At 40.9% G+C, this 26,828-nt stretch overlaps 1 protein-coding gene across 2 annotated transcripts in view; it reads right to left on the bottom strand.

The window, feature by feature from the left end:
• MAPRE2 (microtubule associated protein RP/EB family member 2) overlaps positions 1-26,828 on the bottom strand; it is a 179,570-nt gene that overhangs the window by 123,021 nt on the left and 29,721 nt on the right. For both annotated transcript variants that reach the window (XM_020887039.2, XM_020887037.2), the window contains exon 2: positions 26,491-26,552. Coding sequence is in view for 1 of the 2 variants with exons in the window: in XM_020887037.2 (XP_020742696.1) it covers positions 26,491-26,552 (62 nt within the window). In the remaining variant the exon portion in view is untranslated. The remainder of the gene's footprint in view (positions 1-26,490; positions 26,553-26,828) is intronic.

Below are 26,828 nucleotides of genomic sequence, written 5' to 3'. Positions count from 1 at the left end.
GAACAAAGCTGGAGACATGCTTCCCAATTTCAAATAACATCCCAAAGCTATAGTAATCATAGCATGCTACAGTCCATGGGGTTGCAAAGAGTCAGACACAACTTAGAGACTGAACAACAACAAATAGTAATCAAGACAGTACAGTATTGGTATAAAAAGATTCAAAGATCAGTGGAAGGGAACATATAGCCCAGAAATAAACACAAACATATATGGTCAATTAACTTACACAAAGGAGGCAAAAATATACAATAGGGAAAGACAGACTGTCTTAAATGGACAGTCTTGGGGAAACTGAGTAACCATATGCAAGAGAATGGAACTACATCATTATCTTATGCTATAAATTAAAATTAACTTAAAATGGATTAAAGACTTGAACCTAAGGCCTAAAACTATAAAACTCTTAGAAGAAAACATAGGCAGTAAGCTCCTTGACATTATTCTTGGTGGTGATTTTTTGAATTTGACTCCAAAAACAATGGCAACAAAAGTACAAGTAAGTGGGACTGCATCAACCTAAAAGGCTTCTACACGAGAGAGGAAACATCAACAAAATGGAAAGGCAACCTACCAAATGGGACAAAATACTTATAGATCAATATCCAAAATGTATACAGAACTCACACAACTCAACAGGAAAAAACTAGTAATATGGGTTTAAAAAATGGGCAGAGGATCTGAAAAGACATTTTTCCAAAGAAGACATACAGATGACCAAGAGGTACATGACACAATGCTTACCATCACTAATCACTCAGTTCAGTTCAGTAGCTCAGTCGTGTCCGACTCTTTGCGACCCCATGAATCGCAGCACGCCAGGCCTCCCTGTCCATCACCAACTCCCGGAGTTTACTCAAACACATGTCCATCGAGTTGGTGATGCCATCCAGCCATCTCATCCTCTGTCATCCCCTTCTCCTCCTGCCCCCGATCCTTCCCAGCATCAGGGTCTTTTCCATTATTAGGGAGTGCAAATCAAAACCACAATAAGATATCACCTCACTCTTGTTAGAATGGCTATCATAAAAATAAGAAAGTGTTGGTGAGAATTTGGAGAAATGGGAACCCATGTGCACTATTGGGGGAAAAGTAAAAATTTGTGCAGCCACTATTATAAACAGTATGGAGTTTCCTCAAAAAATTAAAAATAGAACCACCATGTTTCACACATGCTAAGTCGCTTCAGTTGTGTCCTACTCTTTGTGACCCCTTGGACCGTAGCCCACCAGGATCCTCTGTCCATGGGGTTCTCCAGGCAAGAATACTGGAGTGGTTTGCCATGCCCTCCTCCAGGGGATCTTCCTGAACCAGGGATCGAACCCATATCTCTTTCCCCTCCTGCCTCGCAGACAGATTCTTTACTGCTGAACCACTGGTAAAGCCCCAGAATCACCATGTGATCTAGCAATTACACTCGGGGTATTTATCTGAAGGAAAAAAAAACACTAACTCAAAAAGATATGTGTATCTCCATGTTTACTGCAGCATTATTTACAGTTGCCAAAATATGGAAGTAGCCTAAGTATTCATCAACAGGTGAAAGGATAAAGAAAACTGATACACACACACACACACACACACATACACCCCAGCCATAAAGAAGAAGGAAACTTTGCCATTTACAACAACATGGATAGACTTTATGGGCATTATGCTAAGTGAAATAAGTCAAGCAGAAAAAGACAAATGCCATTTAATCTCAATTATCTGTGGAATCAAAAAGTAACAACCACAAATCCAAACTCATAGACACAAAGAACAGATTAGTGGTTGCCAGAGGTGGAGGGTAAGAGGTCTGTAAAATGGGTGTAGGGTGTCAAAAGGTACAAACTTTCAGTTGCAAAATAAATAAGTCCTGAGGATGTAATATAGGACTTATTTTATGTATAATAACGACGCACATAGTAACACTGCATTGTATATTTGAAAGTTGCTAAGAGAGTAGATCTTAAAAGTTCTCATCACACGAAAAAAATTTGCAATGGTGTGGTGATGAATGTTAACTAAATCATGTCATAATATGTACAAATATTGAACTGCTATGTTGTACACTTGAAACTAGTATGTTATGTCAACTATATCTCAATTTAAAAACAAAGTGTAGCATAAATTGTACATTTACTAGATGTTGCACAGAAGTGAAAAGTGGTCATGGTTTGGATTAATATAGACTTGGATTTGAAATCAGATCAGGTTGATCCAGTTACAAGTTGAGTAGCCTTGGACAATCACTTTCCCCAGCCTCAGCTTCTTCATCCATAAATTGGGGTACTAAGATTTACAAAGCAATATTCTGAAGGTTCCCACTTTGTCCACTGGGACCATAATTTTTGACACTCTTCCCTTCCAGAGGTTGGATCTATTTCTTTTCCCCTTGAATCTGGACAGGCCCTGTGGCAGCTTTGAGCAATAGATTTTGGTAAAAATTCTGCCAACCAGTTCATAGTCTGGACCTTATAATGACAGGCAGCTGCTGTCTTGGACTCTTGGAAGCCACATGCCCTGTAGGAAGGAAGTTCGGCTACCCTGGGACTACCATGCTGCGGGAAGGACAAGCCCTGTGAAGAGGCCCCAGAGGAGGAGACGATGGGGAGGAGGGGGAGGGGAATGACAGTGACCCTGCAGAGTTCCATGCCTCCAAACACGTGGCTGAAGACACCTCCCTCAGATCCAGCCACCACAGCTAAAGGAGACCTACTATGTGGAGCAGAGGTAAGTTGCCCAGCCAAGACCTTCCTTAACTCCTGATTCATAAAACCATGAGCTGTAACAAAGATGGTTCAGTTAATGAGTTTGGGGGTAGTCTGTTACAAAGTAATAGATAATGCCATCCTGTTGAATCTCTATTTCTGTATAAGGAGTCACCCCAAAACTCAGCTGGTTAAAACAACAGCAATCATTTCACTATCTTCTGTTACTCTGGAGGCTGTCTGGGCTCAGCTGGGTGGTTTTCAGTCTCTCTCAAACAGCTGTAATTAGAAGTGGCTGACTACTGAAGTCATCTTAGTACTTCCTCGGTCTCACAATTGTAGGTTGATGTTTCACTTGAGACCTCAGCTGGAGTTCTGGCTGAATACCCACACCGTCTTTTCATGTGGGCTGGGCTCCCTCACAACACAGCAGCGAGACAGAAGTTAATGGCAGATTTTAGTCTTCTCACAGACCATAACTTGGTCCTACTTCTCCGGTCAAGGCAACCAGTTAAGTCCATCAAGATTCAAGAGGAAGGGATATTGACTTCACTGATACACTCAACGGGAGAAATGTCAATATCACACCCTAGGAAAATACATGGATGTGGAGTGGCAGCCAGCTTTGGGAAAGGCATTCAGCCACACATACCCTGTTTCATCTTCTCAGCCCGTTTCCTCAGTATGGGGTTGCTATAGAAGGAATTCCAGGGAAGAAAAGAATCAGGGCTCAAGTACTCAAGTTTCAAAATAGACTTTTAATCCTATGGCAGACAGGATAACCTGATGAAGTTTGTGAACCTCAGAAGTCTGATTTTCAATGATCAAAATTTCAAGACCCTGGAATAACTCAGAGCCTAAAGTTCATGCCATCAGCCATCAGACCTGTGACTAGTTGGAAACATCTGGGGTGGAGGCTGCTGAGCATCCCTGAGAGGAATCCTGTCCTCTCTCCTTTCCCCAGCCATACCCCAAGCCAGGCTGGGAATTTACAAATAGAGGGAAATTGTCCCTTCTCTTAAAAAAAAAATTTTTTTTATATTAAAAAAATTTTGGCTACACCACAAGGCATGTGGTATCTTAGTTCCTGATCAGGGATCAAACACATGCCCCTTGCATCAGGCATGAGGAGTCTTAACCACTGTACTTCCAGGGAAGTTTCCAGACTGTCCTTTTTCATACCTGGAGGCTTGAGGGATGGCAAAGCCACAGAGAAGTTCCTGACTCACTACAACACAGGGACAGGAGGGGACAGATGCTGGTGAAGGGTTTGGGGTGATACCAATATTTCTGCAAAGCTGCCAAATATTTCTGGGGAGGGAGGGAGAACATATCTGACCCCATGCGGGTAGGGACAGAAAGATCAGCAGAAAAGAACCGGCCTGTGTACTGACCAGCCAGTTTTCCTGAGGACAGCTGCCATGAGAGCAACTCAAAAAACATCAAATCTCCCCTCAGGTTTCCAGAAGTACCTCGTAAAACTGCGGTGTGGTGTCTGTAGTCCTCACCGCATTCTCTCACTTACTCCAGAAGGCAGAAGCAGAAATTAGGTTGGTGCCATTGGTTTGGACAATTGACAGCGCGTTTAACCAGGAAGATTCCCCCCTACTGTGCTCCCTCTGTCTCCACATCTTCTGCTTGAACCGGACCCACATCTAGCACTGAGTTTTGAGTCCTCAGCATCTGCCCACCTTCTTGCCCCATCTCTCTGATGCAGTCACTAACCTGTTCATTTCACAACGCATCACGTGTGGCCCCCCCCTCCTCTCCCACTCCTGACACCCCACTGCTGACATCACGCCTGGCTCGAGAGACTCTGTAGGCGTTTTCTTGCTTCCTGACGATCCTCTCAGTGCTGCTGACAAACCGCCATGAGATCTATCTTTCCGCCTTCTTTTTCAAAAACCTTCAGTGGCTCCTTATCGCTTTCAGGATGAAAATTCCACATTTCACTTTTGTCACTTTAGGCTCTGACTATTACCCTGGGAAATATGTCCACCACCACATATGGTGAGAATGGAATTTAACCTGGTTAACTTTAACTGGAGATGCTAGTTCTGCCTTCTGGTATCAGCAGAAAAAAGACTTCCTCTGCATGAAATTAGCAGAGAAGCATGTAAATGTTCTGATGGTGAATCCTTTACAAATGTTCCTATAGAAACAGATTTTTCCATCTGATTATCGTATAGGACTAGGTTCAGTGTGACTGTGAGACCTTGAAGCTACCACTTTAAAACAACTCAGCTTGCTTCCTCATGGAGCTCAGAAGAGGAGAGCAGCTCGGTCAGATGAATTATGATGTCAATGTAACCATATCTGAGCTGTCCCTGCAGAGTCCCTATCCATCCAAGACAAGGAGAGAGAGCCAGGAACATTCAGCTACCGCATCTCACCCTCACAACTGCTCTGACTATTCAGATTACATCACTAACATCCAAATCATGGCTTTCAGCAAATCAAAATATCAGCTTAAAAATTCATGAGGCCATTATTGCTGAGAAGAAATAAAGAATCGTAGCATTGCTGTTTCCTACCGCTGGTGAGAACAGTTTCGGTTCCTCGGAGGATAAGTTCTGAGGCTGGATGACAGGTCCAAAAAAAGTCTCTCTGGCTGGTCACTTACATTTGGACACAACCTGTTGAATAGCAGCCTCATATTCTGCACGCAAAACACTCAACTCGGAGCGAAGTAAATCCTTCCACAAATGGCCTCCTCCCACATTTGCAGTACTTGGGGAGAGTTCCTGAAGTTTGGACACAGAGTTGTGGAGCAGAGCCAGTAAACTTCACAGTGGTTATGAAACAGCTGCAAATCCATGCTTATGTCATGCATTGTACAAATACTACATTAAGGACACTCAGATCAAGAGAAGAAATATGGCTTTGCTAGTGTTAAAGCAAGATGCTTGATTTTGACTCAGAAGGCTTTTAAGAATACATAGTGAGTTGTAGTAGGAAAAATGAAAAGTAATCTAATGTCTAACAATTAAAATTGATCAAATAAAACATAGTACAACCCAAGAGTAGAATATTTTTGCAGCTATTAATAAAAAAAAAATAATAACCTCCAGTGTTTCCTAATTATGTGGTTCTAAGATGTATTATTAATCTGGATTACTTTTATTTTCTCCATTTCCCCACCTCCAAGCCAAAGAATCACTTCCTTCCATCCTTTAATTCATCACCCTAGCCATTTACAAGATGGAGGGAAAAAACCCAACTGCAACACAAAACAAAAAGAAGCTGTCCAAACTCTCAGAGCTTCTTCACACTTATTTTACCTGGAAAAAGACAGTGCCTGATAGTGATGAGTGATGCTGCTGTCCATAATATTGCCTGTGGTATAAAGCAATATACCACCTTGGCCTTCCCAGGTAACTCAGTGGTAAAGAATCTGCCTGCAATGCAAGAGATGAGGGTTGGATCCCTGGGTCAAGAAGATCCCCTGGAGAAGGAAATGGCAACCCACTCCAGTACTCTTTTTTTTTTTTTTTTCCACTCCAGTATTCTCACCTGAGAAAACCCATGGACAGAGGAGCCTGACGGACTATAGTCCATGGGGTTGCAAGAGTCGGACATGACTTAGCAACTAACAACAACATAAAGAAAGATACGAAATTTACTGAAGAGACCTTTTCCTGATTCCTTTCGAGTGTCAATCAGGCAAATGTAAGAGCCAGATTTTCTGCATGATTTTGCACATGATTATAATTCTCTCCAAAACGGGAAATGGAGGTCAAGTGAACTTTTGGATCCTGTCTCACAGATCTTACTTAGTAAATTTCATTAATCTCGAGATTCTTGTTTCCATTTGCTAAAGAAAAGCAAGTTATGTGGTTATCGGTAAAACTGAAGTATGTTATTTATATAAAATGCTTTGTTCTACTGCAGTCTGAAAAATGTGGCAATTATAGTCAAAAGCTTTCAGTAAATACCTGCAGTGGATACTCCACAACTGTGGTGAGGTCAGAATGTGAATGAAGAAAGAGAGACCTGGAGAGTTCATAATTGACAAAGTGGTTTGAGAAGATCTCTGTCCTTCCCAGCTTCATGTTAAGTAAGGGTTTAAAAACCTTTAGTTAATAGGACCAAGCCCAGGCAGATGCTAAAATCCCAGTTTAGAACAGGATTAGAAATTAGGTAGCAGAACAGGATTAGAAACTTGTCGAAAACTGAACAAATATTCTGAGTCCTGGGACTTTGAGAGCTTCTAATGTAACGAAATGTGAGCACTTTCTTTCTGCCACAAATCAAATCACTGAAAGAAATATGATAGAGCCAGTACACACACTTCACCTGACGCATCAATTCTTGGTTGTCCATAGGAAAGTTTTGACCCCAAAGTGATGTTATTATTCATTACTGCAGCCTACATTGGCTCTTTAGTATAATATATTTGACATTTATGATTAAATAAAAATATTTGAGTTATATTCTTATGATAAATATTTCACCATATTATAAATATCACCAGATAAAATGCTACATTTTCACTTTTCAGCTAGCCTGGAGACATAACTGGGTAAGAGACAGCAAGGTAACAGTAAGTTTAAAATAAGTATATTATCCTGGGTACAATTTTGTCAGTAGTTTCAGTATATATTACCTTGTGAAGTATGAAAATATTACATATATTTGCTTCACTCCTTTTTAAAAACCTGTCCTGTTCAAATAACTACCCAACCATCAAATCCTATCAATTCTTCTCAGATTGCCTCAACTTTTTGTTTGTTTGCTTGGGTTTTTTTTTTTTTTTGTTTCCACCAAATTCATATCACCTGAGAGGTAGAGAAATGTAATAGCTTCTGGGAGTCTTCCTGGCTAAGCACTTTCTTTCCAATCCATTCTCTCTTTTTCTCTTTCTCTCTCTCTCTCTATGTGTGTGTGTGTGTGTGTGTGTGTGTGTATAGGTAATTGTAGTTTATAAAAATAGTATATACATGTTTAGAATCTGAGGACTACAGAATATATAATATTAAATGTGCAGTTAATTTTTTTAAAAACTATGCTTAATTCTTATAAGGTCACAATTATATCAACATAGTATCTATTTTCTACTATAAAAGAAATTCAACATACTTCTATTAATTTTCTCCTCTCAATTGCTGTTAATATTTAGTTATTCCAGTGGTTACCTTTATAACTTCAAGCCGTAGTCTTAAAATTTCTTGACTCACTCTAAGGAATTTAACTCTTCACTTTATGTTTCTTCTCAACTTTCCTCTTTTAATTTGCATAGTTTTACCATTATGTCTCCTTTATCCTTTATATTTGCATTATGTTCTATGACTGTAGTTAAGACTTCCTTGTTTTGACTATAGATTGCTTTTAAATTTGAAATCTAGGTAATGGCATTTATGATTATATAATTTCTTATTCTCTCCAAACTCAAGTGGTATTACCTTTCATAGAGAAATAAATATGTCATTATATCTTGCAATCACAATAATAATATAATATCAAGATCAAATGAGTCTTTTTTTTTCTACAGGCTATTAATTATTCCAAAATATGCCTCATTTTAAGAGTGAACTTGAATTTTTATCAGATAAGTTAAATATGTAGATATGTTCTCTATACCTCTATATTTCTATACCTATATAGTTGTTTTTCCTAGAGATTTTAACTATTTTGGGGGGGAAGAAGAAACATACATCATCTTAAGATAAAAAAAAAATACTCAGATTCTAAGCCTAAATACATATCATAGAATGACCTTTTTTTTCTGCAAGACATTCATCATAGAATCCACTATCTAATTTGGACCAATTGCTTTGATATTACTGCTGGCATCTTGATATTTCTTGTAACTGGACTCTTTCAATATTAATTCCATAGTTTTTTGACTGTTAATGTATCTTTATTTTATTCTTGTTTATTTTCCTAGACTACATCTTCAAGTTGTTTTGTTGAGAGGCTTAGAGAAGTTTTAGAGTAAGAAAATGTCTATTTGTTTTCATACTTTATTCATAGCTGGGCTGAGTACAGAACCATAGTTTCAAACTCAATCCCCTCTGAACATTGAATACACGGGTCCACCATCTCCCAACCTGTAGTATCATGTACCAAAGTTCATGCCATATAGGCAATCATTCTTCTGTGGGTAATCCTCTCAATGTCTGACATTCCACCTCAGGCGCTCTAAGTCTCTTTTATCCTGAAATTTCACCAATGTGGGTTTGGGATTTTTATTTTACTCAACAGTCAGTGGCCTCTCCTAATCGGAATTGTTGTCTTTCTTCCTCTCCAGTCTTTATTTTTCCTTCAGGGACTCTTTTTAACAATGGTAGAACTTTAGGATCATCTTTCCATATCACCAATACTTTTTTTTACCTTTTCTATCTTCTCACATCTGGCTCTATGCTCTGAAATAGTCTTTAGCTACATTCAGGAAGTCTTTCTCTTGACTTTCAGTTTGTAGGAACTCATGTTTTCTAACGGCTTTGTGTCCACAGCTACTCTTCTTTTGAAAAGAGGGTAGTGAAGTTTAACGGATGCAATACTTTTCATACTGTCTAAGGAGAGTAATTAGATTTTTCATTGTTTTCTTCTATTCTCAGAATTATTTTATTTGTATTATAATTCTCTGAATCATTTCATCTGTTCTTTTTTCATTTTTATTTAGATTAAAAAATTAGCAAGCAATATAATCCTATTTCTTTCCATCTTGTAGATGTTTGTCAATTTCTGGTCCTCATTCATGTGTCCAGAATGGGCATGACTTTATTCTTTTAAAATTTTATTCAGTTAGCCAAAAATTTGTTCGGGTTGTTATATAAGATGGTACAGAACAACCCAAACAAACTTTTTTTGCCTCCTTAATATTTCAGTTGAAGATGGGGACAGAGGAGACACAGCTGTAGAAACTACCATCTTAAAAACTCACTTTCCTGTGGAGCATTTGCACTATGTTCAGTATTTCCTACTGTCTCAAATGTAAAGCTTAAATAACTTAGTCTGGTATTTGGGCCTGGATGCAGTTAGATCTCAGCTTGTCTTTCTTCTTAATCCTCCATTTATTATATTCAAGAATCAGTCACCCCCCTGCCCCACTGACAGGGCTGATGCTCTGTTCCCTGCACCTTCTGACTTGTACCTGTAATGTCCTTTTTCTCCTTTTATTACCTACTCACATTTTACAAAGGTAGGTTGGACTCAAAGTCATCTTTCTGAAGTCTTTATGAGCATCCTAAGATGGCCAAAAATCTGCATTACTTAAAAACATTTGAGTTCTGTATAAATGATTGTTTTCTGAACCAACAATGTCAGTTTTTTCAACCAAAATTTTATCTACTATATTTATTCTGAAACTAAAAATAATTTTACCTAAGTGAATCTGCCTGCAATGCAGGAGATCCTGGTTCAATTCCTGGGTCAGGAAGATCTGCTAGAGAAGGGATAGGCTACCTACTCCAGTATTCTTGGGCTTATCCTTGTGGCTCAGCTGGTAAAGAATCTGCCTACAATGTGGGAGACCTGGGTTTGATCTCTGGGTTGGGAAGATTCCCTGGAGAAGGGAAAGGCTACCCACCAAGTATTCTGGCCTGGAGAATTCCATGGACTGTATAGTCCATAGGGTTACAAAGAGTTGGACACGACTGAGCGACTTTCACTTTCACGTTCACTTTCAAGTGGGATAAACTTTTAAAGGCAAATGTTTCATGTTTTGATATCTTACTAAACAATACACGCTAAGCTGCTTCAGTTGTGTCCTATTCTGCAACCCTATGGACCATAGCCTGTCAGGCTCCTCTGTCCACGGGATTCTCCAAGCAAGAATACCAGAGTAGTCTCCATAGTCTCCTGCCCTGGGAGGCAGATTCTTTACCACTAGTGCCACCTGGGAAGCCCCACTAAACAATAAACATATCAAAGTGTTGATGAGATGTAGCTTAAAAAAAATAGTCTGCCTGAGTTAGGTAATTTTCATTATAGGTTGTTTTCTTGATCAGGACACAAGAGTGGTTAGACATTCTTATTTCAAGAAAGCTGCATAGAATTGTTATGCTTGGATGGAGGCAACAATATCATTATACAATATTCCAAGCACTCAATTCATATTTTTTGACAGACCAAGCAAAGAATCTAAGCCGGGCACTGAAAAAAGATGTGCTTATGGCTCAGTCCAACTTAGAAGCCAAAGTAATGTTGCGTGAGTGGCATGACCTCACACAGATCTGAAAGATCTCTCTCCCCAAGAGCAAAAATAAAGTTAGCAACCAGAATCCCATGAGAGAAACTCTACCAGGCAGATATTCTATAGCCTAGTCATTGCCTTGAGAAATAACAGAATGACACATCAGTATTTGGAAACGTCATGGTCCAGTTAAGGCTTGACACCATATCCCAAAGCAGACGTATGAAGTATTGGAAAATAAAATATCCTCATGTCCAAAGGTTAAGTCCTTTAGGCAGGCACTCTGAGGCTTATTCCTACATTGGCTGTTCATGTTCCCTAATATGGTTGACATCAACCTGATAATCTGTGATTCATTTGAATGGCTTTCTTGAAGACTCAAACATGACTAACTTTAGAACAGAGACAAACATGTCAGTGCATGCATTTTAAGCAGAATGACATTTGAAGTAAGAGATGCTGAAAATCTGTCATCTACAAGTCACTGGGCAACCTGATCCCAGGCCAGTTTTATAGTCTGTACAGAATTCAAGAAGCATATGTGTGCATGCTAAGTCGTTTCAGTCATATCCAACTCCTTGTGACCCTATGGACTGTAACCCGCAAGGTTCCTCCGTCCATGGGATTCTCCAGGCAAGAATACTGGAGTGGGTAGCCTTTCCCTTCTCCAGGGGATCGTCCCAAACCAGGGATCAAACCCAGGTCTCCCACACTGCAGGCGGATTCTTTGCCAGCTGAGCCACAAGGGAGGACCATACATAAAACATTTATTTAAAATCTAAGATACTATCCAATCAGAAATTCCATAGTATTGTAACTATTCACAAAGGATGTGGAAACACAGAAGAATGAGACTTCCAGTTAGGGGTATCAACCAACCAGTTATGACCTACAAGGTTAAAACCTTCTAAAGTTAGTTTTCAAACAGACTCCACACATCAAACAACGGGAGTGTTGGAATAATAATGGTAAGCTGACCCTAAAGACTTGCATAGGTATTAATACTGCAATCATGAGGATGTGTGGCAGCATGAAAACCGTTCACGACAAAGTGAAATAAAAGGCAGCATCCTAAAGTATGCATAGGGGCTCCCCGATAGCTCAGCCGTCAAGAATCCACCTGACCAATGCAGGAGATGCGGGTTCAGTCCCTGGATCAGGAATATTCCCTGGAGAAGGATATGGCAACCCAGTCCAGTATTCTTGTCTGGAGAATCCCATGGACAGAGGAGCCTGGGCGGGCTACAGTCCATGGATCTCAAAAGAGTTGGGCATGATTTAGCGACTAAACAAAAACAAAAGTACTGCACAAGGAATGCTTACAACTTGTCAAATTACATGAAGGAGGGCATCTGTAGGATGGGTGGGATTATAGGCGTTGGCTTTTTATGATTTCCACTATTATTGTTATTTTCAATAGTGGAAATTTTAGAAATGCTATAGAAGAAAATATACAAATAAGAGACAGGGTAGCAGGCAGGCAGCATTTGAACTCCAGGAAATGTTTGATTAGATGATAGCAAGTGATCTAACATACCTCTCATAAAACATATCGTGAAAGAAAGTGAAAGTTGCTCAGTTGTGTCTGACTCTTTGCAACACCAATGACTGTAGCCTGCCAGGCTCTTCTGTCCATGGAATTCTCCAGGCCAGAATACTGGAGTGGGTTGCCATTTCCTTCTCCAGGGGATCTTCCCAACCCAGGGATTGAACCCAGGTCTCCCACATTGCAGGTGGCTTCTTTACCATCTGAGCCACCAGGGAAGCCCAGGATACATCTGAAGTTAGGCAAGTATCAGGAAGTTTGAGACTTTGCCATGATGGTGACCAAGATGCTGGGACCTGTCTTTATTTCTTGTCATTTTTACCCAAATGATAGTACATCTATGACACTAATAGTTGTATTTCCATGACGAGGTACCTACAATCAACACAACTGAAGTGGCAGGGTGCAAGGCGGGCAAGAGAGGTGGGATACAGGTACAACTTCTGAGATAATCAGATTAGACATACACAGTTAAAGTCATTTGCCTCCTATCGCCTCCACTGTACTTCCAATCCCACCCTGAGGTGTTCTGCTGCTGGAATAGTTCTAAGCGTGAGCATCCGGCCGTGAGTACTGCTTGTGGAAATGACTCTGGATTCACACCTGCCAGGATTCTCATCTTGCCTCTACCACTGACCAGCTCTGTGCCTTGAACAAGCTAGTTATCACTTTGAAACTCCATTTCCTCCTTTCTAAAAAAGCATAAGCAAGTTTCATAGCAGGACATCTAAAGATGAACAAGATGGTAATGAGTGTGAAGCTGCTGGCAGAGTATTTGTACCCACTTGGCATTAAGTTTGTTCTCTCCCCCACATTTTCCTTGGTACACAGGACTCTGGTGTTCAGGTATCAGAGGCAAAATTCAGGCAGAAATGAAGGTGACTCCCCCTTAGCAGTAGGTTGTTTGCAGAGCTTGCTCCCTCCCCCATGCTCCCCCTCCCATGCGTTAGCATCCCTAGACTATAACCAACTTGATGGCAGGATGAGATCAGGCCAGACTTGTTTGGACATTAAAGATCAGATCAGAGTGAATTTCCTGGGTTGGCTCTATTTGTAAGCTGTATTTAAAACTTTGGTCCTGTCTAAGCTGGCTTTTATTTATTTATTTGTTTTGCCATGAGGCATGTGGGATCTTAGTTTCCTGGCCAGGGATAGAACCCACACCCTCTGTGTTGGCTTCTCTGTGTTGGAAGCACACAGTCTTAACCATTGGGCCACCAGGAAAGTCCCTAATCTGCCTTTTAGAACTGGCTGTCCAATACAGTAGCCACTGGCTGCATGTGGCTACTTACACTGAATTAAAATGAAATAAAGTTTAAAATGCATAAAAATGTTTCCCCATCACATACCTCAAATAATCAATGGGCACATATGGCTAGTGGCTACCAAATTATCTGGCATAGACAGAACATTTTGATCACTGCAGAACAATTATAACTCCACTCTGGGTTCTGGAGGTATCAATGGGAATAAGAAATGTCACAGGCTTGTATATTTTGGAAATGAATCCTTAGTCAGTTGTTTCATTTGCTACTATCTTCTCCCATTCTGAGGGTTGTTTTTTCACCTTGTTTTTTAATGACGTTCAGCCCAAAAAGATAAACTCAGATAGTGAAGCAGGGTAGAAGACAAACACATTTCTTGATTAGGGGGGCCCAATATACACAAGCATTCTAGGCACCAGCCCACAAGAGACATCAATAGCATTCTCTCTACATACCACAAGCCACTTGCAAAAAAACTGTGATAAGATACATCCACTTCAGTAATTTAAGTGACATTTTTGCTAGCAAAAATGAGCACTTCTTAACCAGACCCTGGTAGTCTGTGCATAAGGCAGAAATCCGTAGGGATATACAATTTGTTCAAGGCTTGTCAAGCAGTTCGGCAGTTTTATTTCTTCACACGAAGGCAACACTTGCCTCCAGCACCACAAGTACCTGTGACAGGCAACACAAGTTTGGAAATGGGAGATGCGACACCAAACAGCTTGGTACACTGTCCAAAGTTTCATTCTGAATCAATCGCTAATTAAGGGTGGTCCCCAATAACCTATTCCGTCAACAGGGGGCCCTCGTGAGTTAGTTACAAGCCCTGTACTGTCCCAATCTGTCAAACTCATAAACCAAACAGCATCTGCAGCTCTTAACCCAGTCACTGGGCGCCTGCAACATTTTCAAAAGAATACAGCATTTGCCCCCTTTAACGTAACCCTGTTGTCCTTGAGATCAATTTCATGTTTCCCTCAAAAGGAGCCTTTATGAAGTTTTCATCTACCCAGGTACATACGCCTCGTTAGAACTTCTGAAGCCTTTTGGGGGTGCGGGGGCAAAAGGCGCCCTGCCCAGAAGATGAGCACAACTGTAAGCTCATGGCCTCCAAATGCCAGTGGGTATAAGTGCTTCCAGGGCGCCCTCTGCTTCCTAGTTAGCGGTCTGTCATTATTCGTGAACCAGTCATTTCAATACTTTGTCAGTTTCTTCAGATCTCTGACCCTTCCACCTTTCCTCCCTCAGCAGATGGTCTTGTCTGGGACTTCAGAGGGTAATTGAAGCCATGATACCAGCATTTAACTTCCTGCCCCCAAACCTACACATTTATCTGCAAGGCAGCCATCTTATTCTGTTTCTTCTTGTTTGTTGCAATGAAGAGGCATGTCCTGACTAGTTGCCTTCTGCTCTGTAACCTTCTACCAGACCCTTCCTTACACACCACTTCTACTGGCTCCTTCCCAGCGGATTTGAAGTGGTCAAGTCTCTTCCATTCACTCTCAATTAACCCTTCTTCCCTATAGGTCCCTCTTTCTCTCCTCATCCTTAGAGCCAAATATCTCAAGGCTTATCTAAAGCTGCCCCTTCCATGACCCCCTCATGCCTCAACTTCCATGCTGGATCCCACTTCCACCATGAGATGGAAATCATCATCATCAAGATTAGTAACAACCTTTTTGTTGCTGAATCAGTAGGCACTTTTTAGTCATCTCCCTTAACCTCTGTGAAGCATCTGGATTTATAAATCCTTTGCTTTTTGCTCAGTCTCCCATCCAAGTGCTAACCAAACCTGATCCTGCTTAGCTTCCGAGATCAGACAAGACCACGCGCATTCAGGGTAGGGTAGCTGTAGAGTTGTTCAGTCTCAAATGTTACTTTCCTCTGGCTTCCATGAGAACATACACAGCTGGTCTTTCTCCCATGTTTCTGGTTAATCACTATCAATCTCTCTCTCTCATTGTAATGAAACACACAGAGAACTTATTTTAACCATTTAAGTCAGCAGTACATTCACACTGCGGTGCAGCCGTCATCAGCATCCTTCTCTAGAACTCTTTCCCTCTCACAAAACCAGAATGCTATACCCATTAAACAATAACTTGAAAAACAAATATAGTAATATTGCTTATATGTGGAATCTAGAAAAATTATACAGATGAACTTATTTACAAAGCAGAAATAGATACACAGATGTAGAGAACAAACTTATGGTACCAAGGAGGAAAGAGCAGGTGGAATGAATTGGGAGATGGTGATTGACAAGTATATACTGCTGCTGCTGCTACTGCTAAGTCACTTCAGTCGTGTCCGACTCTGGGCGACCCCATCCCACGGATTCTCCAGGCAAGAACACTGGAGTGGGTTGCCATTTCCTTCTCCAACGCATAAAAGTGAAAAGTGAAAGTAAGTCACTCAGTCGTGTCCGACTCTTCATGACCCCATGGACTGCAGCCCACCAGGCTCCTCCGTCCATGGGATTTTCCAGGCAAGAGTACTGGAGTGGGGTGCCATTGCCTTCTCTGAAGTATACACTACTATGTATAAAATTGGAGAAGGAAATGGCACCCCACTCCAGTGTTCTTGCCTAGAGAATCCTGTGGACAGAGGAGCCTGGTGGGCTGCCGTCTATGGGGTCACACAGAGTCAGACACGACGGAAGTGACCAGCAGCAGCATGTATAAAATAGATAACTAATGAGAACCTACTGGATAGCACAGGGAGCTCTACTCAATGCTCTGTGGTGACCTCAATCGGAAGGAAATCTATAAAAGAGGGGATATATGTATATATGTTGCTAGTGTTTAGTTGCTAAGTTGTGTTCAACTCCTTTGTGACCCCATGAACTGTAGCCTTCCAGGCTCCTCTGTCCATGGGATTCTCAGGCAAGAATATTGGAGCGGGTTGCCATGCCCTCCTCCAGGGGATCTTCCTAACCCAGGGACTGAACTCACATCTCCCATACTGGCAGGCTGAGTCTTCACCACTGAGTCACCAGGGAAGCCCATATATATGTACATCTGATTCACTTTGCTGTCCAGCAGAAGCTAGCACAACACTGTAAAGCCACTATACTCCAGTAAAAATTCAAAAAACAAAAGAACAATAACTCTCAGTTTCTCCCCCTCCCCAGACCTTGACAAGCACGATGCTTGTTTCTGCTTTATGACTTTGGCTGTTCTAGGTATCTCATGTAAGTGGAATTGTATTCTCATGTAAAAGTGGAGCTTTTCTGTGACAGATATTTCACTTAACATCCTCCAGGTTCATCTATGCTGTAGCATGTAATAGAATTACCTTCCTTATTTAAGGCTGAATAACATTCCATTGTATGTATACACCATATTTTGTTTATCCATTCATCTGTTGATGGGCACTTTGGTTGCCTTTGGGTATTGTGAATACTACTACTATAAACATGCGTGTACTCTTTTTTTTTTTTCCTTAATCTACCTGTTAAATACTGGTGATCTTCAAGGTTGTATCCTCCTTGGGCAGTTTTACCTGTATTCATGGCTTATTGTTTACATGCTAGTGACTTCCAAAACTATACCATGGTTCAGTTTTTCTGTTTTGGGATTCAGATCCCTAACAGGAACATATGTCCTCTTGGATGACTACTTTTTACCTAGGCATCCCTGAAGGGGGTCACCAAGAACCAGTTTGTGCTCCCGCAGAAGATGCTGCTCCGTTAATCCCCTCTTGATACACCTTGTATTCCCTATATCCCTTACCCGACTTTTTCTTCTCAAAAACTGAAATAGGGTTACCACCTGGCAAGCACTCAATAGATGTGCTGAATGAATGAATTAGACCTTGGCCTCTCACTTACCCAACCCTGTCTATTTCTCTTTCTAAACTGTGCTCACACTTCTCTCTACCCTCTGTGTGCTAAGTCGCTTCAGTGGTGTCTGATTCTAACTTCCAGGCTCCTCTGTCCATGGGGATTCTCCAGGCGAGAATACTGGAGTGGGTTGTCATGCCCTCTGCTAGGGGATCTTCCTGACCTGGGGATCGAACCCACAGCTCTTGTGTCTCCTGAATTGGCGTGTGGGTTCTTTACCACTAGAGCCACCTGGGAACCCCTGCTATCACCATCACCTAATCCAGGTGCTCGTCAACATCTTTCACTTCGCAGTTCCTCCTTCTCATCTCATCCACTGCTGATCACTTTCCATACAGAGTGACCATCGTTAGATAAAAATGATTGAAGTTTTACTTCTCTCCTTAAACACCTCAACCATCCCTTTGAGGATACAACCCAAAGTTCACCATTGGCCTCCCCAGGCCCTTCCTGACCTGCTTGTCCATCCAGCCCTCCCTCTCACTATCACTCTGATGCTGCAGCTCATTACCGAACTTCTTTCAATTTCGCTAACACACCATATGCTTCTCATATTTTCTTTCCAGGTCTTTGAAGATGCTACTCTTCCTGCCCACACAATCCCTCGTTCTCTGCAACCCCACTCTGATCAACACCTGCTAGCTCCTCCTTTTCCTTCAGGTCTTAGATGAGATGTCACTGCCTCTTGGAAGTCTCATCCAACCTCCCTGTTCCAGTCATGGCTTTGCTGGCACTGCTAGGGGGGTCACAGGATGCCATGGGAGCCCCTACCATAGTACTCAGCACCCTGAAGAAGCAGCTACCCGTTTTATTTGCGTCCCCCATGGTGAGCCATAGCTCCATCAGGGCTGAGACGCTTTCTTACCCAACATACCCTCTGTACCTTGCACAGAGATGGGGCCACAGTAGGAGCTTAATATTTAACATGCAACCCTCCAAAAATAATTCATCCTGGGACATTTCAAGCATCCAAGAAAGCAGAAAAAAATTATAAACTTTTTATAATAAAAGTTATAACATTTGTAAAAGTTACAAAATTATAACAGCAATAACATACACCATACTCACAAGCTATATTTTGTAGTTAATGTTTAGCCACATTTTCTTCATCTAATCATCTTAATCTATTTGAAAAATCATTTTAAAGCAAATCATAGAGAAAATGAATGAATTCTTAAATCGTACCAACATGTCCACCGACCATATAAAATAAACTACGGAAGAAGAGGATAAAGAAATAGGAATAGAAACCTTTAAATCTCTACCTAACTGCAGTTAAGTGAAATTCAGAAATGAGAATGCTAAGCTGTGCACCAGATACTTTTATAAATGTACTCTCACTCCATCATTTAATTCTCATGAGTCTTACAAGGTCACCTCATTAATAAATAAAAGGAACTCTGTCAAGAACCTGTAGCTCTAGGAGGGATGGAGAAAGAAAATAAACATTTGCTGAGCGCCCATGATGTATCCAACACTTACGTTACTGCCAATTACTCTCACAACAAACTCAAGATGTAAAAACTCAGTGAGGTCAAGTTATTGGCCCAGAACCTAAGGGAGGAAAATGGCAGATGTAGGAATTTGTTCCAGGTTTTCCTCTCTCTCCACCACTATTCATTACTATTTAAATTACAATTTAGAATATATAAAATAATTTTTTTTTTTTTTTTTTTTTTTTTTTTGCTGTGGTCCAAGATGACTTTCCTGGTGGCTCAGAGGGTAAAGCGTCTGCCTGCAAGGCAGGAGACCTCAGTTTGATCCCTGGGTTGGGAAGATCCCCTGGAGAAGGAAATGGCAACCCACTCCAGTATTCTTGTCTGGAGAATCCCATGGACAGAGGAGCCTGGTAGGCTACAGCCCACGGGGTCACAAAGAGTCGGACACACCTGAGCAACTTCACCTTCACTTTTAAGATGACTAAAACACCTATTATTGCTTCTACAGGCACAAGGAATGCCTAGGCTAACTTTTTAGTTCTTTCTAGCTCTGTGGTATAGTGGGCTTCCCAGGTGGCTCAGTGGTAAAGAATCTGCCTGCCCATACAGGAGACATAGGAGACACAGGTTTGATCCCTGGGTCAGGAAGATCCCCTGGAGGAGGAAATGGCAACCTACTCCAGTATTCTTGCCTGGAAAATCCCATGGACAGAGGAGCCTGGCGGGCTACCATTTATGGGGTTGCAAAGAGTTGGATGTGACGAAGCACACACAGACACACCCCTTCGTGGTACAGATGAGGCAGAGAAAATTACAACAGAGAGCACAGAACGAGCAGCACGTGAGGTCAGAAGCCAGGGACCTGGTGCCCTGGCTTTGTCACCAAATGTCTGACACTAGGCTGGTCACCCAACAATGTTCACCTATCAAACGTTGGTGCTGGATGATGACTGAGGTTCCTTCCAGCTGCTACAAAACAAAACACACGGGAACCCTGTGCTTCTTAGTGCTTTGCCTCGGTCATCAGCTGGTGAGGGGTGGGATGGAGGTCTTACTGATCCCAGCCCTAGGTTTTGTGCACTTAGTGAATGTGCTCCTGGCGCAACGAACCGTAAACGGAAGCTGGTGTTGACTGGAATGTTGGTTAGTGCAGGCAGGATAACCTTCAGACTTCCAGAAGCATGTCTCCCACAGATTCTAACATGATAACTGATGATGAAGACAGTGCCAGAAGAGGAGCCGGGGAAAAGCCCCTGCTCCAAGAAAACTCTAGTCTCAGCTCTACCACCTTGTAGCCTCTGCTAGATGAGCCATCCCACTGATCACACTTTTAATGTTTTTTTTGATACAGAAAATGTTATGTATTTTTTATTCATTTTTATTGAAGTATACTGGCTTTACAATGTTATGTTAGTTTCTGCTGTATAGCAAAGTGAATTGGCTACATGCTTACATATATGCCCTCTTTTTAGGATTTCCTTCTCATTTAGGTCACCACAGAGCAATGAGTACAGTTTCCTGTGCTATACAGTGGGTTATCCTTAGGGATCTATTATATATATATATATTGCTGCTGCTAAGTCGCTTCAGTCATGTCCAACTCTGCGAGACCGCATAGACGGCAGCCCACCAGGCTCCTCTGTCCATGGGATTCTCCAGGCAAGAACACTGGAGTGGGTTGCCATTTCCTTCTCTCTCTCTCTCTCTCTCTCTCTCTATATATATATATATATATAGTAAACTTCTGTACAGCAGAAACTAACACACACACACATATATATAGCATCAATATTGTATATATGTCAACTCCATCTCCTAATTATCCCACCCCTCCATGCCCCCTGAGCATACAACTTTTTTTTTTAAAGGCTGTTTACCCCACTAGAGAGCAAACTTTAAGAGCTCTGTCTATTCTTCTTTGTATTCCTAGCTTGTAGCTGGAGACTTGGCACGTAGTTGGCAATTAAGACATGCTTATGGAATGAAGGACAAATCTTACCACCTCCAAGCATCTCAATGAAATTTACATTCAAAGTTCAGCTCAGACAGCATTTCTACTTTCCCTCATCCCTCCCAAATGCCCATCATTATTGTCGCTGTGTTTCTTCCATGATGTGTCTCATCCTCTAAATTTTATTACAGTTATTTATGCGTGTATCTTAACTCCCTAGTAAGATCAAATTCACACAGAAGCTATCCTCTGCTCACCATTAAAACCCTATGATACATACTTCATACTTTCTGTTCTTCAGTTGTCTAGTTATGTCTGACTCTTAGCGACCCCATGGACTGCCGCATGCCAGGCCTCCCTGTCCCTCCCCATCTCCTGGAGTTTGCCTAATTTCATGTCCATTGCATCAGTGATGCCATCCAGCTGCCTTCAGTCTTTCCCAGTGATAGTTCATAGTAGGCATTCAATAAATATTTGTGGAAGTAGAATGTCATATATATATACATACATTCACATACACAAAGTAACTGTCCCAGTTCTTTAAATATAGAAGACATTAATTATTATTAAATTAAGTACTATTTCTTATAAAGTTGTGGTGAGGCTAATACTCTCAAATTGCAAACACTTGTAGAATACTCCAAATCTTTTAAGAAAAGATATGGTAAACTAGACTAAAAAAAGTCATAAAACTGGTCACATCCTTGGATAACATTACTTCTGGGATATTGTCCTAAGGGAAAAAACAAACCAAACCAACCAAAACAATAACAAAATGTACCAAAAAAATGTTAGGACAGCATTTTTTAGTGAAAAATTAGCAACTATTATGGGACATTGATGGAATAGAATACTATTTTGTCCTGACGACCTTTATGATTACTCATGAAAGATTCTTGTGACTAATGCTAAATAAGACACAGAGTTCACATGCACTGTTAACCACCCTAGAAAAACAGAAATACTTATGGGAATAGCAAATATGCACAAAAAAGAAAAATAATTATTTCAGAATGGTATTGGTAGATATATTTTTTCCTCAAAGTTTCCTTTAAATTTATTGTTTTTATAATAAAAAAATTTGATAGAGTCAACATTAACCTTTCTCTAATGTGGCTATATTTCCCATAGACAGCTATTTAGTGAGGGTCAAAGTGGCAAGCCACTCCAGCATTATTGCCTGGAGAATTCCATGCACAGAGGAGACTGGCGGGCTACAGTCCGTGGGGTCTCAAGGACCAGAACATGACTGAGCAACTGAGCAGACATCATCAGAGCATAAATTAAAACGTCTGCTAATAGCTATCACTCCAGTATTTAACTCTAGCACTCAAGTGGGACTGAGTAGGGATGCTAGTCTGTGTCACGAATACAAAGCATAGGCATGGTGTGCAGATACAGAAACACATTTGGATGAGAAGCAAGAAATTAGACCCGGCAAGGGAATCTCAGGACCACACAAATGAGGATGAGCTCACTCACTCAAGGAAACTATTCATACTGGTTTCTCAGGGGGTTGAATGAGGAGGCTGCCACCCAGCAGGGGTATGAAAGGAAGGGAGAGGAGTGAAGGATGGCTGCCTTCTTGAATCGCCACCATCTCCTGTCCCGTGACCATGTGTTATCTCACATTAAATCTGTGAACCTGCCAGTCTAACACCACTGGCTGCCTGTACTTGCCAATAAAGTTTTATTGGAACCCAACCAGGTCCATTCACTTACATTCATTATGTTTTCATTATACAAGTTGAATACTTGTGACAGAGAATGTATGATCGACCCACAAAGCAGGAAAGTATTTACAGTGTAACTCTTTACAGAAAAAGAATTTGTTATATAAGCTATATAAGGAGATGCAATACACAGATGCCCAGTTTAGGGTCATCTTTTTCAATTTTTTTTCTTCATACATGCCAGCTTAGAAGATAAATTATATGATCATCTTATTAACAAAGCAGAATTTTGAGGGTGAAAGGGAGTGCTAAGTGGATACTCTTCCAGGACAACAGAAGTTACCTAGGACAGTCCTGGACACCAGATCTATGGGCACCCTCCTGGGGCATAAGTATATATGTCTGCCTAGTTGCTTAGTCATCTTTGACTCTTTTGTGACACTTGGGACCATAGCCTGCCAGGTTCCTCTGTCCATTGGATTTTTCTGGCAAAATACTGGAGTGAGCTGCCATTTTCTTCCTCCAGGGAACTTTCCTGATGCAGGGGTTGAACTGAAGTCTCCATGTCTCCTGCATTGCAGCCAGATTTTCTACCCATTGAGCCAAGAGCAGGTTTCAAAGAGTATTCAATGCCTGTCCAGAGACTACTTTTCTTTTTTTTTGAGTGAAGTATAGCCAGAGGACATTACCTGCCTCCTAAGAAATCTGTATACAGGTCAAGAAACAACAGTTAGAACTGGGCATGGAACAACAGACTGGTTCTGCATTGAGAAAGAAGTACATCAAGGTTGTATACTGTCACCCTGCTTATTTAACTTACATGTGGAGTACTTCATGCGCAATGCCACGGATGAAACGCAAGCTGGAATCAAGATTGCCGGGAGAAATATCAATAACCTCAGATATGCAGATGACATCACCCTTATGGCAGAAAGTGAAGAGGAACTGAAGAGCCTCTTGATGAAAGTGAAAGAGGAGAGTGAAAAAGCTGGCTTAAAACTCAACATTCAGAAAACTAAGATCATGGCATCCAGTCCCATCCCTTCATGGCAAATAGATGGGGACACCTTGGCAAAAGTGACAGACTTTATTTTGGGGGGCTCCAAAATCACTGCAGATGGTGACTGCAGCCACGAAATTCAAACATGCTTGCTCCTTGGAAGAAAAGCTATGACCAACCTAGACAGCATATTGAAAAGCAGAGACACTTACTTTGCCAACAAAGGTCCATCTAGTCAAAGCTATGGTTTTTCCAGTGGTCATGTATGGATATGAGAGTTGGACCATAAAGAAAGCTGAGTGCCGATGAAATGATGCTTTTGAACTGTGGTGTTGGAGAAGACTCTTGAGAGTCCCTTGGACTGCAAGGAGATCCAACCAGTCCATCCTAAAGGAGATCAGTCCTGAAATATTCATTGGAGGGACTGATGTTGAAGCTGAAACTCCAATACTTTGGCCAACTGATGGGAAGAACTGACTCCTTGGAAATGAACCTGATGCTGGGAAAGAATGAAGCAGGTGGAGAAGGGGACAACAGAGAATGAGATGGTTGGTATCAATGATTCAATGAACATGAGTTTGAGCAAGCTCTGGGAGTTGGCGATGGACAGGGAAGCCTGGTGTGCTGCAGTCCATGGGGTCGCAAAGAGTTAGGCATGACTGAGTGACTGAATTAAACTGATCGTTGATTTATAATGCTGTACATTCTAAAGGAGATCAGTCCTGGGTGTTCATTGGAAGGACTGATGTTGAAGCTGAAACTCCAATACTTTGGCCACCTGATGCGAAGAGCTGACTCATTGGAAAAGACCCTGATGCTGGGAAAGATTGAGGGCAGGAGGAGAAGGGGACGATAGAGGATGAGATGGTTGGATGGCATCACTGACTCGATGGATACGGGTTTGGGTGAACTCCGAGAGTTGGTGATAGATAGGGAGGCCTGGCGTGCTTCAGTTCATGGGGTCACAAAGAGTCGGACACGACTGAGCGACTGAACTGAACAGCAAAGTGATCCAGTTTTCCACCTATCTATACATTCTTTTTAAAAAAATATTCTTTTCTATTATGGCTTATCATAGGATATTGAATACACTCCCTTGTGCTATATGGTAGGACCTTGTTTATTCATTCTATATATAATAGCTTATATCAACCTCTCATTCCAGTCCTCCTCAACTGCCTCCTCCTTGGTATCCACAAGTCTGCTCTCTATATCCATGAGCTTGTTTCTGTTTCACAGATAGGTTCACTTGCATCATATTTTATATTCCACATGTAAGTAATATCATATAGTATATATCTTTCTCTTTATGACTTATTTCACTTAGTTCGGTAATCTCTAGTTGCATCCATGTTAACTGCAAATGGCATTATTTCATCCTTTTCTTGGCTGAGTATTATTCCATTGTATGCCCCATCATCTTTATCCATGCCTCTGCTGATTGTCACTTAGGTTGCTTCCATGTCTTGGCTATTGTCAGCAGTGCTGCTATGAACATAGGGGTGCATGTATCTTTTTGAATTATAGTTTTGTCTGGACATATGCCAAAAATGGAATTGCTGGATTATATGGTAATTCTATTTTTAGTTTCCTGAGGAACCTTCATACTGTTTTCCATAGTGTAGTCACTTACATTCCTACCAACAGTATAGAAGGGTCATGTTAGGGGCTGCCTTTACGTGCATCCAGAAAGCTCAGGCGGCTCCTCTTAGTGGTTCTTCTATTTCAATTGCTCTCAGATGCCTTTCTACTTCCTTCCCTGTGTCTCAGCTCTGTCCTAGGTTCATCTCTGGTTCTTGAAGAGTCTAGCTGTTTGGGCACCACTCAGGGTACACACAGCATCTCTACATTCATTAGAGTAAAAGGGGCAAATTTATTCATCCTATTTAAATAAACCTTAATCATTTCAAATCATTACAAATAAGAATTTTGTATCTGTAAATTTCACTTGGTTTAATATCTAGGTAACTCCTTAAAATTCTACTCTTAAGAATTTTTCGTTTCTCTTATCAAATAATTTATTTAAAAATGACCAACAACCATAGCATTTTATCCCAAAGATCCCAAGACAAAAACGGTATATTACCCACTGATTTGAACTTTTAATACTCACCAATACTGTTTGGAAAATTATTGAAGAATTAAGTTTCTAATTTTATCCTTTCAGAATGATACAAAATAAAACAACACATACTCCACCCCTCCCACCCTGAAACACACACATCTATCCCCCACCCCCTGTAAAAGTTTCAGTGCTATGGGCAAAAAAATAAAAGATCTTTAGAGCACCCTGAATGAAATCTAGGATGTTACACTTTGTGAGACTCTTCCCTATGTGAACAAAAATAGCTCACAGCTTTGAAATCTCTCAGGATGGCTTTCCAAATATTGCCATCTGCTGGAATTTCAGTTAATTGTTTCTTTGTTCTAGTGAGCTCCTGGAATATTAGATAGAGCACCAGTGGGAAATAACAGAAGGTCAAATGATTGTGTCTCAAACACAAATCCCAAACTGAAAAAAATAATTATGCTTTCTGAGCTTTCATCTCCTTTAAGACACCCATCTCTATTTTAAAGTCAATGGAGCAGTGGCCTGGATTTTTAACAAATAATCCCTTCTTCATAATTAGAAATATCTTGAGGTATCTTGGTATTTTCTCACTTCACTTCTCACCAGGAAAATCTCCAAAATTAAACTTCAACTGGCTTGAGTATTTTTAGAGGAATTGCTGATAACAGCTAATTAGCTCTTGGTACCCATGGGAAATGGAATGTTGTTTGAAAAATAATGTTCGAATGAAGCATATTTACTGTAATACTCCCTTTAACTGTATAATGGAATTTTGAAAATAAATTTGTTACAAAGGCATCAATAATACACACTCCAATTTAATCTGTAAACAGGGAGTCATGCAACATAATTTATGCTTAAACCTTACCTTGAGCATCCAGGCTCTCTCCCTGGCTGTCGAGATGAAATGTTCCTCTGAGAAACGGGATACTGGCGTAGAACAGCAGCAGCAACAACAACAACAACAAAAAAAAAACACAGAAAAAAGCATTTAATGTGATGAAAAATAGGAGCAGAGAGTTATTTAGTTCATTGGCTGTGGCCAGCAATGGAAGAGAAAATCAAAAAGTACACAAAATATCCACATTCAATCGATTGTATCATATGAGAGAAAGTCAGCCAAACACTAGGTTTCTCAGCTACATTATTATATCAATCCTGGGGTTGATTGATTATAGTTGGAGAGTATTTATATAACAACCATCC

Source organism: Odocoileus virginianus, chromosome 22 (assembly GCF_023699985.2).
Source record: "Odocoileus virginianus isolate 20LAN1187 ecotype Illinois chromosome 22, Ovbor_1.2, whole genome shotgun sequence".
Classification (NCBI taxonomy): domain Eukaryota; kingdom Metazoa; phylum Chordata; class Mammalia; order Artiodactyla; family Cervidae; genus Odocoileus; species Odocoileus virginianus.
The sequence above is the reverse complement of the archived record's forward strand: the minus strand, read 5'-3'. Positions and strand labels throughout refer to the sequence as shown.